This window comes from Sprattus sprattus (genome assembly GCF_963457725.1).
Source record: "Sprattus sprattus genome assembly, chromosome: 6".
In the NCBI taxonomy this organism is placed as follows: domain Eukaryota; kingdom Metazoa; phylum Chordata; class Actinopteri; order Clupeiformes; family Clupeidae; genus Sprattus; species Sprattus sprattus.
The window spans coordinates 32,583,918-32,598,691 of NC_137925.1; the positions used below are offsets into that span (position 1 = coordinate 32,583,918).

Genomic DNA, 14,774 nt, shown 5'->3' on the forward strand with positions numbered 1-14,774 from the left:
CTGTGAGCATAGTGATGTTGGTGTGACTGACCTCACCTCTTCCTGCCGCTGCAGATGTTCTCTCCTCCAATGCACGAGTCCAAGGGGAGCCCCTCCCCAGAGAAGCCTTCAGAGGGCCACGGGGCCCCAGAGCAGGAGGGCAAGAGCACAGGCAAGGACAAGGGCCTGGACCCCGCCTTCCCCCAGGTTTACGACCAGCCCCGCCACATCCAGTACGCCACACACTTCCCCATTCCACAGGTGGGTCAACATCCAGCCGCCTTCAGGAGTTCCTACTTTCAGTATTAATGCACTGTGTGTGTGAGGGGGGAGACATTCAGTGACATTTAAGAAGTTCTTTCATTTACAGCATTTCATTTTCTATCTCTAACACTGGATTCACAAACATTATAGAGAGCCCGAATGTGCTGCTTACCACATGTGGGCTTACATTTGAGAGCACAGGTGAACCTTAAAGCCACATCCTGGAAAACACACCATAGTATGCAGAGGCCGTGGTTTATAATGGCCTACATCTATTCTGTAAACTGGCTTTTCAGACGTTGTTTTACTTGCACATGCTTTTGTTAAAGTTGAAAATGTTTTCTCTCTTTCCTGTGGTGTGTGTGTGTGTGTGTGTGTGTGTGTGTGTGTGTGTGTGTGTGTGTGTGTGTGTGTGTGTGTGTCCATCTGTCTCTCAGGAGGAGAGCGCCAGTCATGAGTGCAACCAGCGGCTGGTGGTTCTGTACGGTGTGGGGAAGCAGCGTGACGAGGCACGGCACGCCATCAAGAAAATCACCAAAGACATCCTGAAAGTGCTCAACCGCAAAAGCACCGCAGAGACGGGTAATGACCGCCATCACTCTTGCCCACCAGCCCATCTCCTGGCGCCAGGCATAGTGTGTCCTCTCGCTGGTGACATTAGCCCTTCGCGCTCCCAAGACACAGTCCCTCCTTCGGCTCATAGGCTTGGTGCTTAAGCGCTCTGAGGGACCTTTCAGTCGCTGGTAGGAAATTAGTTGTCAGTGACGAATGGGATTTCCGTCATTTCGCACGCGGTGTGGGTTCAGATGGACGCGTGCCCAGCATGAGTGTGGAATGAGCCTTAGATCCTTACATGTTTTATTGCATGTAGATATTTATATATATATATAAGTTTCTCCGCGCACACAGGAGATGCAGCTTCTGATGTTCCGGACATTTTGAAAATGCTCCTCTCCTTTTTGGTGCCTCGGGCCCCGTGGAACAGTAACTGCCGTCATCGCTCAGCCCAAGCCATCAGTCTTCCATTAGCAGCCTTTAATAACCGGCGACACGCTCGCTCGCGACGACCTTTGCCCCCGCCCGCATTGAATATTCATACCTTCCGGCCCCATTCCTATTCTAATTGCAGCCTTCAGCTCATTATGTTGGCGTGGCGGCGACCTCTCCCGGGGGTCAGCCGCCAAACGCTGGAGATTAATGGTGCTCTAATTGAACAACTTTAATATTTCACTTCTGCCAGATTTAGCCATGGCACCGCCATCCCTTTCGCCTGCAGTCGGTAGCTTCCTGCTGACGGGCACGTTATCGCCCAGTGACAGTTCCTCATCACTGGAAGTGGCATGTGTTCTAACCCATCATGAAGATCAGTAGCAGAAGGAATTTAACATATTTTCTACAACCAAACCAATGTATCAGCATCATAGACGTGTGATTTGCTTTGTCTGTGTGTTTCAGGAGGAGAGGAAGGGCAGAAGAGGAAGAGGAGTAAACCCGAGGCCTTCCCCACTGCCGAAGACATTTTCTCCAAATTCCAGCACCTTTCACACTTTGACCAGCACCAGGTCACCTCTCAGGTATGGCCCCGCGGATCCTTCTGGAACTTGTTTGCATCTTGTTTTGGCTCTTCCAACAAGTTGTCTTTCCATCTATGTTATCCTATATATACGGAACAAAATATAACCGCAACATGGAACAAAAAGACAAACTGGAAACTGCAGACATGAATTTTTACACAGAATTTGATGGAATGAGCGTGGAGAATTTACAGGGTGTATTAGTTCATTTCATAAAAAATGGCACCCAAATTCAATATTCATTAAGTTATTATTTGTGTTCAGTGTGTTTAGCTTCAAATGCCCAAATGCATAGTTTGGTGCCACTCAGATAATATTTCTTTAGTAATAATGCATTATCAACAGTCAGTGTTACAATTTTCCGTCTTTCAAACTGACAGGTGTCCAGGAACGTTCTGGAACAGATCACCAGCTTTGCCTTAGGGATGTCCTATCATCTGCCCCTCGTCCAGCACATCCAGTTCATCTTTGACCTCATGGAGTATTCGCTCAACATTAGTGGCCTCATTGACTTTGCCATTCAGGTACAGAGGACCTTAGTCTTGAGTCTATGCTGGGGTTACTCATGCGTTGATGGGGTACTTCTATAATATGGGCATTTCATTAGTCCTGGTTTCATATACTCTAGAAATGAGTTACAATGGCCACTGTCTCTCAGTTTGCTCTCATAATAATATATATTTTAATTCCTCCCCCCCTCATATCACTCTCTCCATCCCCCCCTCATATCACTCTCTCCATCCCCCCCCCCATATCATTCTCTCCATCCCCCCCTCATGTCACTCTCTCCATCCCCTCCTTCCCGGTCGGTGTGCGGTGTGCAGCTGCTGAATGAGCTGAGTCTGGTGGAGGCTGAGCTGCTGCTGAAGTCGTCCAGCCTGGTGGGCAGCTACACCACGGGCCTGTGTCTGGGCATCGTGGCTGTGCTGCGGCGCTACCACTCCTGCCTCATCCTCAACCCTGACCAGACCGCGCAGGTCTTCGACGGGTGCGTGACCCGAGGCTCTCAACTCCACACTCTGGTTGTTGTTATATGTCTGATAGGCAATGTGTCTGCAGTATAGGAAGGGATCTAGTTTGAATTTTTAATCTTGGGTGCTACATGGCCGCCACCCTCATGACTTTCTAATCAGGCTTGCTTGCTTAATCACTTGTTTGCAATAATGACTGTGCCAAGCGGTGTGGTCTTAAACAGCCGTGTTTGAGATTCTAGGCCCAGAGCACCTTGGGGTTAATTTCACGTGCTCTTGTCTTTGTTAGTTGCTGTTACTCCTCATGGTGGTTATTGTGCTGACTGGTTTCCTCTGGTACTGACTGACAGGTTGCGTATCGTGGTGAAGTCTGGTGTGAACCCAGCGGACTGCTCCTCAGCGGAGCGATGCATTCTGGCCTACCTGTACGACCTCTACACCTCCTGTAGTCATCTCAAGAGCAAGTTTGGGGAGATCTTCAGGTGAGGCTTTCAAACAGCTGCTAAAGGAATGACATTCTTCCACTTACTTTTCCCCTTTTCATAATAGTTAACAAGAGTTACATTTGAAATTGGTTAGGATCAGCAATTTTATCTTTTAGTAATGAAAGTCAGCTCGCTAATTTAAGTGTTGTTTGTCCTTCTTTCTCTCTCTTTCTTTCTGTATGGCAGCGAGTTCTGCTCCAAAGTGAAGAACTCCATCTACTACAACATCGACCCGTCCGACTCCAACATGCTTTGGGACCAGGCCTTCATGATCGAAGCCATCGCCAACCCGTCAGCCCACAACCTCAACCACTCCATGGTGGGCCAGCTGCTCAACGACAGCGCCGCCAACCGCTACAGCTTCGTGTGCAACGTGCTGATGGACGTGTGTGTGGACCACCGCGACCCCGAGAGGCAGGCTCTCCCTCTCTTCTTCTTCTTTATAGCTCTCTCTTTTTTCTTCTTCTTTTTATCCCTTTTTTCCCCGAACGCCCTGAATTACACCCTGTGACATTGCATTGGTCACAGCTGAACAATTTGTCCTGCCAAAGAAGTGACAAATATTTTGCATTTTGGCTGATTTAAATGCTCCTTTTGATGGCAGTCTCCCCGTTTTAAAGCACTTTCCATCTGAGGCGGTAAATTAATAGGGAGTCGTCACCATGACTGCTGCGTTTGCTGTATGAGGAAAGGCAGAGCGATGCAGAATGATCCGTGCTAAATGAGCTTTGATTCCTCCTGAGCTGTGAGAGTGTAACCCTGGCTGTTTCTCTCTCGTGTGTGTGTGTGTGTGCTGACGCTGTGCTGTGCTCCGTCTGCAGGGTGAATGACATTGGCATCCTGTGCGCCGAGCTGACGGCCTACTGTCGCTCCCTGAGTGCTGAGTGGCTGGGCGTCCTCAAAGCCCTCTGCTGCTCCTCCAACAACGGCAACTGTGGCTTCAACGACCTGCTGTGCAACGTCGATGTGAGTCAAGCCCCCACGTCTCTCTGTTGTATGTGTGTGTGTGTGTGTGTGTGTGTGTGTGTTTTGTGGCGTGTGTGTTGTGCGTGTGTGTCTGTGTGCGTTTTTTGTTGTGTGTGTGAGTGTTGTGCTGTGTGTGTGTGTGTGTGTGTGTCTTTTGTGCTGTGTGTGTGTGTGTCTTTTGTGCTGTGTGTTTGTGTGTTTTTTGCTTTTTGATGTGTGTTTTTTGCTGTGTATACTGTCTCTTTTGTGTGCCTTAGGTGACCTTGTGTGTTTTTCTGATGCCTACAGGTGAGTGACCTGTCCTTCCACGACTCCCTGGCGACCTTCGTGGCCATTCTGATCGCCCGCCAGTGTCTCCTTTTAGAAGATCTTGTGCGCTGTGTGGCCATCCCCTCGCTGTTAAACGCAGGTGAGCCAACACACTCATGGATGCACTCTCACCCTCCGTCCACCTTACTCCTCAGAGGTCCTTTTTTAATAGCGAGTCGGGTCCCAAAATAGCTGGTCAGGTTTCTGTTGTGGTGTGCCCAGAAGCAAGCGCCCCTCTGACCACATGTCAGTTCCACAACCCCGCTCCCCCTCGCATCCCATCAGGCACTGCAGCAAGTGGTTGACAGAAGCCCTCTTTGATCTGGCCCTCTGGGCTCCTCTGTGTTCTTCCCTGGTGTAGAGATTGACAGCCGTGGCCAGGGGCCCTCCAGGTACACAAGGAGCCTTTCAGGCCCCTCACTCCTCAGCCCTGTGCCACATTCTCCTGCTAATGATGAGATTTCACAGCCACAGTGCCAAACTGCACTGCCTCCCCGCCCGCTCTGAAGGACCTCTTGAAATGGGCCCGCCCCTGCCCCTGTCACACGTTCCTGAGTCTTTAAAGCTGGGGAGACATACCGTCACTCTATTAATATTCTCTTCACGTTCTAATGTTCTCCCCAGGTGCAGACTTATGACCGCAAAGATGGTGCCTAGAGAAGCGGCAGTCTGAATATCTCAGTTTAAAGAGTGTGATGTTTGTATACTTGTATATATTTGTATAGTTGTATAACATGTTTGTGTGTGTGTGTGTGTGTGTGTGTGTGTGTTAGCTTGCAGTGAACAGGACTCAGAACCTGGTGCTCGGCTCACCTGCAGGATTCTGCTGCATCTGTTCAGAACGCCTCAACGCAACCCCTGCCCGCAGGATGGCAAGTCAGGTAGAGAAAATAAAAGTGTGTGTGTGTGTGTGTGTACACAGCCTCCTTCTGCATCGTGTTTTCTGAACTCATTGAATTGATGAACAGTATGTGTGGTATGGTTTTCATGTGCTTGTTCAATCATCCACCATCATGGGTTGTCAATAGTACCACATTTGGCTCTCGTTCTCCCAGACAAGTCCTCTGTTGGGATCCGGTCGTCGTGTGATCGCCACCTCCTTGCTGCGTCTCAGAACAGCATCGTGGTTGGAGCTGTCTTTGCTGTGCTGAAGGCTGTCTTCATGCTGGGTAAGGCCCCTTTACTGGTCTAGGATGGACAATCATACAACAATACAAAGGTGGAAGACCAAAGCCTGAAAAATAGAAAATAGTTGGATTTCCACTCTTGGAAATGTGGAATAATGTGTGTGTGTGTGTGCTGATGGTGTGTATGTGGTGATGGTGTGTGAATGTGTGTGTGCGGTGATGGTGTGTGAATGAGTGTGTGCTGATGGTGTGTGTGGTGATGATGATGATGATGTGTGCGGTGATGCGTGTGTCTGTGTTTGTGTGTGTGTGCTGATGGTGTGTATGTGCTGATGGTGTGTATGTGCTGATGGTGTGTGTGGTGATGATATTTGTGTGTGTTAATTCACCAGGTGACGCTGAACTGAAAGGCTCAGGCTTCTCACACCCCACTGGGCTAGACGACATCGGAGATGACGACATTGGCTCCAAGAAATCTGGTGGTCGAAACGTTTCCATTGAAACTGCCAGCTTGGATGTGTACGCCAAGTACGTGCTGAAGAGCATTTGTCAACAGGTGAGTTCTGGCCAGGGCGAACGGCACTCACCACTGTCTGAGCTGCCATTAACCAGCACTCTCACATACACAGGTTGTCTGAGCTGCCATTAACCAGCACTCTCACATACACAGGTTGTCTGAGCTGCCATTAACTAGCACTCTCACATACACAGGTTGTCTGAGCTGCCATTAACCAGCACTCTCACACACACAGGTTGTCTGAGCTGCCATTAACCAGCACTCTCACATACACAGGTTGTCTGAGCTGCCATTAACCAGCACTCTCACATACACAGGTTGTCTGAGCTGCCATTAACCAGCACTCTCACACACACAGGTTGTCTGAGCTGCCATTAACCAGCACTCTCACACAGGTTGTCTGAGCTGCCATTAACCAGCACTCTCACATACACAGGTTGTCTGAGCTGCCATTAACCAGCACTCTCACATACACAGGTTGTCTGAGCTGCCATTAAAGGTGCAGTGCTCAATTATAATCCAGCAATCTATGTCAAAATCACTAAAGTGGCCTCTATGTCAAATTCACTGAAGCTGTCATTCCTGTGTGCTCAAAAGAACTCATGTGTTTGTGTCCCATTTATGGAGTTGTGAATGTTGACAAAGTGACATCAATGCACTGTTCCAGCCAATCAACAACATTGATTCAGGAGCACTGAAGGCAAGGGTGTATTTGATTGACTGTTCAAATGTCACCCATCTTTTTCTTGTCTCTTTAAATGTAATGTTAATTGTAGAGGCAGTGTTGGTCTCAAAGTGATCACATCCACCTGTGGTTAAATGGCTCCTCAAAGACCGTAAACAATCCACTTCCACTATAACAAAAGTGTCCTTTTTAAAGACCTGAATCATGCTGCTTCTATTCTCACTTAAGCCATGATCATCATTGTTACTAGGTTGCCAGGGGGGAGAATGATTGGACGACTTTGTCTGAACGACATTCGCTCCTGTTCCCACATGATGCCAATATTAAGATTAAAAAAATTACTCTCAGTATAGGAGGGAATGGCCTCTAAGTCGCCTCCTCTTTCACCGCCCGAAGGAATGTGTCAAATTAAGGGTTTTCTTAATTCTCACACGGATTGACTAGACTATTTTATGGAGGTGCTTATTTTCTGAGATTGGTGGAGAGCCATTGCTAAGAAATTGTTGCCATAAAAATGTGTCCTTGAAATAGATGGCAATGTACTTTTTCTCTCTTGTGGAATCTGTGTGTCCCTCTCACACACGCACACACACACACACACGGACACATGCACACAATCCTTTTTCTTTGCTCACTGTTTCTGATCAACACTTAATTAATCCTCTTTTGGCCTATTTTTGTATTTTTTTTTCTTGCTCTTTTTTTTTTTGGGTCTCTCTCTCTCTCTCTCTCTCTCTCTCTCTCTGTCTCTGTCTCTGTCTCTTTCTCAGGAGTGGGTTGGCGAGCGCTGTCTGAAGTCTCTGTCTGAGGACAGCAGTGCGCTGCAGGATCCGGTGCTGGTCAACATCCAGGCCCAGAGGCTCCTGCAGCTCATCTGCTACCCGCACCGGCAGCTGGACAGTGAGGAGGGGGACAACCCCCAGCGCCAGCGCATCAAACGCATCCTCCAGGTGGGCGCTCCTCCCTGCCCCTCTCCCCCCTACCACCCCACCCCACCCAACCCCTCAATCAGAGCTCCAGGTGGGCGCTCCTCCCTGCCCCTCTCCCCCCTACCACCCCACCCCACCCAACCCCTCAATCAGAGCTCCAGGTGGGCGCTCCTCCCTGCCCCTCTCCCCCCTACCACCCCACCCCACCCAACCCCTCAATCAGAGCTCCAGGTGGGCGCTCCTCCCTGCCCCTCTCCCCCCTACCACCCCAACCCACCCCACCCCTCAATCAGAGCTCCAGGTGGGCGCTCCTCCCTGCCCCTCTCCCCCTACCACCCCACCCCTCAATCAGAGCTCCAGGTGGGCGCTCCTCCCTGCCCCTCTCCCCCTACCACCCCACCCCACCCCACCCCTCAATCAGAGCTCCAGGTTAGGAGGCCAAACAAGGTGCCTTTCGTGGAGGCTAATTAAGTTCCTCCCATGTCCTGGAAATTAGATTGTAAATGAATAAGGAGCGTTTCCAGTTAAAGCTAGAAGTTTAGTCAGAGGGGGCCCACCACGATATGTCCAGTAGTGTGCTGAACTCTCACTGAACTGCTCCGCTAGGACCACACCAGATCTGATTAACGTGCCCTGATGACTAGCAGCTGCAAGTGGAGAGCGTTGGAGTATTTGGTTTCTTTTGTGTGAGATACAAGCTGCTCCTTTTTACCTTCTCAAGGCAAGATGGCTTCATTGGGACGCTCGGCGGTTTAAGGCCAAGCAATCCCAGTTGAATGAGCTAATGGATTGGTTTGGATCTAGCTTTCACACATGTGGCTTTAAGCACATTTTAATCAAGGAGAGTTGGTAGAATGTCAGAAATGCTCTAGAGCTGACAATAGAGTATGTCCTTACTGTGCCAGATGGTGCTGCTCCAGTGTGGTGTCAGTTCAGACCACCTTTGCTTCATTTCTGTCTCTGGCCACTAAAGCTTCAGCTATACAGCTATTAGAAAGCCCAAGTCCACTATGAGGTGAAGTGTAGCTACAAGGATTGTTGGGTATGTGGGTTTGTGTTTGTGTACAAATTCCTCATATGGTACTGTTTCCACCCCCTTAGAACATGGATCAGTGGACCATGAGGCAGTCCTGCCTGGAGCTGCAGCTCATGATCAAGCAAAGCACAAACAATGTGAGTAAACAACCCTGTCTCTCTCCGGTCACAGCCATAGTGTTTGCTTTGGCCTCAGACGAAAGGTAAGCTGATGATTTGTCCTGCGCAGCCTGGGTGGTATACACCAGCTGTGTAATCAAATCTGGTTCAATCCGGCTGATGTTCCCCATGTCATTCTCCCCAGGAACTCTACTCCCTGCTAGAGAACATCGCCAAGGCAACCATCGAGGTGTTCCAGAAGTCGGCGGAGATGAACTCCAGTAACCTCTCAGGGAACGGCTCCGCCATCTCAGGCAGCTCTGTTTCCAACAGCAACAACACCAGCAAGCTCAAACCTGTCCTCAGGTGAGAGGCCCTGGCATGACCCGCCATCACCCTGATATCACAACACACAAACCTCTGTGATCTCCTTTGCAAAACACTGGAGGTCTGGAAAACATAGCCGCCTCATTCTCATGGCTGGTGTAGAACTGTGTTTGTGGGGGGTTGTGCTATTTGTGTGTTGCTATGAGCCATCAACAACAAATCACAGAAACCACTGTCCCAAACACTTGACATCTTGAAACAATCAATATGTTAAATATAAATCTAGACTAAATAGAAGCATAGATGTAGACTAAATAGAAAAAGCTATAGACCACCAATAATTGTGGATATAAATGTTGACTGAGTGTGTGGTGTCGTGTCCCTTGTCCTCCCCCAGTTCATCGGAGCGCTCGGGCGTGTGGCTGGTGGCTCCCCTGATAGCCAAGCTGCCCACCTCGGTGCAGGGCCACGTGCTGAAGGCGGCCGGGGAGGAGCTGGAGAAGGGCCAGCACCTAGGATCGTCTTCGCGCAAGGAGAGGGACCGGCAGAAGCAGAAGAGGTAAGGACAGAGCCTCTGTGTCCATCTGCCGGAAGCACAGCTCCATTCACTTTATGGCTTATTGAATCTGACTGCACAGGCAGTGCGGCCATTTTGACTTGGACTTGAAGAAGTAAGCTGGTTCTGTTATCCTTAATCCAAGGTTCGGTTGCAGAGAGTCAGGAAACTCGGGAAAGATGTATTATAATACTTTATTCCAACGCATCACACAATCAACTCGCAAGTCGCGGTAAACGATAGAATTCTTTCAATGACATTATGGAGGGTTGTGGCCCTTATAGTACATAATTAACATGCAAACAATAAAGGTGTGTCAATAAATGAGAGTAGGAAGTTACCTTATTTGGTCTTACCCAATTAAGTCTAAGTTAATGAAATGTCTGTCTGGGGTCCTGACAACCATTGATCTCCTGCTGTCTTTAAGACAAAAGACAGGATATTCTTTGATATACCATTACCAAATGGTCAGGCAGGAAACAGGTCTGACGACCGTCTGTGTGGCCCACATGCATATTCACAGGAAGGGCCATTGCTATGAGGCATATGAAATAAACTAAAACCTTTATATCTACCTGAATCTAACAACCCCTCCCTTTGATCATCAATCATTCTTACATCATGATCATAATAAAAAAAAATGATAAACAAATAACAAAGAAAACGTAACAAACACATATATCTCCATAGTGTAGTGGCTAATCATTAGTGTAGTGGTATCTGCTGTGTTTGTTTTCTAAAATGGATATCAAATTCCTTATCTTGCAGGTGAGAGCGAAAAACCTCCTTTTGGGAAAATTCTCACACGATCCTATAAATATGTAGCAACCCTTGCCGTCGGCAAGCTGCAAGTGGCAATTAGATATCATCCTTGTTATTCATATGCGATTGAATATGTGACTCTTGTAGTATCGATGGGACACATTTAAAAACACATTTAAAAACTGACAGTTGCATACATGCTTGGAATGTGATATCATTATCTGAGTATTCCCGGAGTAGTCTCCCCATGGATCTGTCCATCCATTCGTGTATATGTCCTGCAAGTACATGGAAATGTTCTTGGTGGGAAGAAATGTGTTGTCCTTAGGTGCGTCATGGAGGATGCCGTATAAGGCAGATGCGACTGGGGTGAGGCATGGCCGCCATCCACTGGATGCACATTGAAGACGTCGCTCTCATGTTGTTGGCTGTTGTCGTCGAAAATAGCCGTTCCGGGGTCATTGGTCATGGGCCAAATGTTGTTACTGAAACACATAATCAGAAAACAAGCGGCAGTATCACAAAATCCCAAGAATGTGGTATCTCATTCATATGAAAAACATAACATTGAACATTAAAACATTAGGGTTCTGACTGTTGTCATCAACCCGTAACTCATTGTTGTGTCCATAATCAAGTCATTATCTAAATTCCCATCCACTCATCATATTATTGCTAAAAGTAATGATATGATGAACATAGTAGGACTTGGCGTTTATCCATAGTCATATTTCCAGAGATTCAATTAACCGCAGACATTATGGCCTGTCTCTGATAGTCAGTCAATTTTGCAAACTTGGTGAATAAGTTATCATCATCACTCTCCTTGTCATCCTCTTTATGGTGGTAGGAATGAGTAGCATGGTGGCTTCTGCTCTGAGACCTGCATTGTTTTTCCCAGTGGCCATGTTTACCGCATTTCCGGCATGTATCATGTGATCTAGCATGTATGTGCCTCAGCATGTGTTCTGGTTCTGAATCTGAATCTGAATCCCAAGTGCTGACATATCTGATTTTGTGCTCAACACTACGTTCTGCCCTTCTTGCCGCGCTTACTAGGCTGTCAAAGGTAAAACCAGTGTCTTCCCAAGTAATTGTGGTCAGCTTAACAGCCTGTTTCAACTCTGGGTTCAAGCCTTGCAACATATTTGCCTTTAAAGCTCCATGATCGCTAGCACCAATATTTTCCTCTGTAAAACCACTTATACCAGAATGTCTTAAAAATGTTTCAATGAATTTCTGGACAAAATCATCCACAGTCTCAGTAGCCTTCTGTTTACAGGCGGCTATCTTTGACCAATCAGTACTTGCATCGGTGCAAGTTTGAATAAAGTCACGTAAAGCTTGCCAGCCATCATCTACCTTCTGTTGGTTTTCTCCTAAACCACCTTCAACAGCTCGTCTAAGCTTGTTTGCTTCGGAAACGTTCAGAACAGTACATATCATGGCTACGCCATCCAGCGGATGTAATTGGTATATGTTGCGCAGCCTGTTTATTTTGGACCACGCCTCCATCCCCGATTTACGGGGATGTAGTACATTTTTTGACCACGCGTCGATGTCCTGGGGTTTAGCAGGTTTATAGCTGTACACTAGATCCTCCCCGGCATGCCTAGTGGTTAATGGTCTCAATTTGGCTAGGCCGTTCAAACTCGTCACGTCATCATTGTCCTCACTCACATCACCGTCGCTATGGGGACCTATAGTTGATTGTAAGGTCTGTCGCATTTCTGTCTGCGCCGCCTCCCTCATTTCATTAAAAGGGTATAAGGTCTCGCTAGGTAGGCCTACAGTAAGTTTATCACAAACACGTATGCCTTTCTCAAACTCAGCAACCTGCGCCATTTTCGTTTTCTCCGCCTTCATTAATCTCACGTCCTCCGCCAAAGCTCGGACCTTATTTTTTTCAACAAGTAGTTGCCTATCCAGTTCAGACTTTTCATATTTTAACTGGGACAACGCTTTCTCAAATTTCTCATTTTCCTCACGACAATTTGTTTCAAATTCGACCTTTTGAATGGCCTTATTCTTACGCGTAACTTGACTCAGGATCACCAACGCGTATGGTATTTTATCCTTATCAGACAAACGTTGCATCTTTCCCCACGCACGTTTCACGTCATCCATAGGCCACAAATTATCATTGTCAGTCACAATCTCATATTTTGTCTCTAGTTTCCTTTGAACGTTGTCTACCTTCAAATGATTATTCAGGAAACCTTTCACTGAGGTGGTTATGGTTTCAGAATCGATCTCAGGTACAGCCCGCCCACCTTTCTTAGAAGTGGGAATTAGTTTGGTCTTTGTATTCTTTACAGTCATTTTGTTTCTTTCACAACCCGGAAGCTATATAACAAACAATGTAATTTTGAACCTCCCACTTAAATTAGTCAAAACGAAAGTTTATCAATCCAAAAATGCCACGCTACGCAAATACCGACAACTGCATTCTACTTAGCGTTAACTTCAGTAGGCCTGCTGGAAATATCTGCGCCTGGGCCTTATTCCCAAATAGTGAATCAAACGTTAGTTCAATATTAGTTCGAGAACTTGTATGGTTTTCCCGGGAGAGGTATCAAATGTATCCGTATAAACAGAGTAAATTCAGGTATCTCAAACACATACACTACAACACGGAAACGACGTCCGTTAATATAAGATGTCTACAATTATGAAATAACTGTAACATCACTTACAAGTGATCGTCTCGGGAATCAAATAATCACTCGTAGGCCCTCTTAGTTCCACAATATAAACCCGCCACGGAATCTCAATCCGTCAATATAAAAGATGTCTACAATTATGAAATAGCTGTAACATCACTTACAAGTGATCGTCTCGGGAATCAAATAATCACTCGTAGGCCCTCTTAGTTCCACAATATAAACCCGCCACGGAATCTCAATCCGTCAATATAAAAGATGTCTACAATTATGAAATAGCTGTAACATCACTTACAAGTGATCGTCTCGGGAATCAAATAATCACTCGTAGGCCCTCTTAAAAGTTCCACAATATAAATCCGACACGGAATCTCAGTCCGTCAATATAAAAATGTTCACCAAAATGGTAACATTACGCACCAAATGATCTGCCTCGGAATAACACGATCATAAAGTGGGCCCTCTTACGAGTCCTGGTTTCCTGCAAAACGGTCCTGGGTTATACAGTACTCTTCTGTTCTTTTTTTTCAGCGATAAATAAGAGATGCACTCACCGTTTGAATTGCTTTTCTCCTGGTAATTTCTTCCTTTATCGTGAAACTGGGTGGATCAACACCAATTGAAGAAGTAAGCTGGTTCTGTTATCCTTAATCCAAGGTTCGGTTGCAGAGAGTCAGGAAACTCGGGAAAGATGTATTATAATACTTTATTCCAACGCATCACACAATCAACTCGCAAGTCGCGGTAAACGATAGAATTCTTTCAATGACATTATGGAGGGTTGTGGCCCTTATAGTACATAATTAACATGCAAACAATAAAGGTGTGTCAATAAATGAGAGTAGGAAGTTACCTTATTTGGTCTTACCCAATTAAGTCTAAGTTAATGAAATGTCTGTCTGGGGTCCTGACAACCATTGATCTCCTGCTGTCTTTAAGACAAAAGACAGGATATTCTTTGATATACCATTACCAAATGGTCAGGCAGGAAACAGGTCTGACGACCGTCTGTGTGGCCCACATGCATATTCACAGGAAGGGCCATTGCTATGAGGCATATGAAATAAACTAAAACCTTTATATCTACCTGAATCTAACAGACTAATACAAATTAATGTTAAGGTTACTGTTGTTTAAAACCAAGTGTAATTCTCTCATGGCACTTATGCATCAAAGAAGAGCAGCTGTTTATTTTGACGCGACAGATCTTATTAGACTTATTTCATTTTTCATCTCTTGTTTTAAATGCTCAAGCACTTTAAGCTTAATTCTGTCTATGAAAGGTGCTTTGCAAACAAAGTTTATTATTATTATCTGGTATTTACTGTGTGTGTGTGTGTGTGTGTGTGTGTGTGTGTGTGTGTGTGTGTGTGTGTGTGTGCGCCAGCATGTCTCTCCTGAGCCAGCAGCCCTTCCTGTCTCTGGTGCTGACGTGTCTGAAGGGTCAGGATGAGCAGAGGGAGGGCCTTCTCACCTCCCTCTACAGTCAGGTGCAGCAGGTAAGAGCGCACCCGTTACCCTCCTCA

The 14,774-nt window shown here is 46.7% G+C and overlaps 1 protein-coding gene across 3 annotated transcripts in view; it reads left to right on the forward strand.

The window, feature by feature from the left end:
* Window positions 1-14,774, forward strand: part of med12 (mediator complex subunit 12) — a 36,235-nt gene that overhangs the window by 8,739 nt on the left and 12,722 nt on the right. For all 3 annotated transcript variants that reach the window (XM_080841061.1, XM_080841060.1, XM_080841062.1), the window contains exons 15-31: window positions 55-240; window positions 681-825; window positions 1,699-1,817; window positions 2,198-2,341; window positions 2,642-2,805; window positions 3,139-3,270; window positions 3,460-3,687; window positions 4,095-4,239; window positions 4,528-4,648; window positions 5,322-5,429; window positions 5,604-5,717; window positions 6,068-6,231; window positions 7,648-7,827; window positions 8,908-8,979; window positions 9,146-9,306; window positions 9,665-9,826; window positions 14,636-14,747. In XM_080841061.1, coding sequence (XP_080697187.1) covers window positions 55-240; window positions 681-825; window positions 1,699-1,817; window positions 2,198-2,341; window positions 2,642-2,805; window positions 3,139-3,270; window positions 3,460-3,687; window positions 4,095-4,239; window positions 4,528-4,648; window positions 5,322-5,429; window positions 5,604-5,717; window positions 6,068-6,231; window positions 7,648-7,827; window positions 8,908-8,979; window positions 9,146-9,306; window positions 9,665-9,826; window positions 14,636-14,747 — 2,457 coding nt within the window. The remainder of the gene's footprint in view (window positions 1-54; window positions 241-680; window positions 826-1,698; window positions 1,818-2,197; window positions 2,342-2,641; window positions 2,806-3,138; window positions 3,271-3,459; window positions 3,688-4,094; window positions 4,240-4,527; window positions 4,649-5,321; window positions 5,430-5,603; window positions 5,718-6,067; window positions 6,232-7,647; window positions 7,828-8,907; window positions 8,980-9,145; window positions 9,307-9,664; window positions 9,827-14,635; window positions 14,748-14,774) is intronic.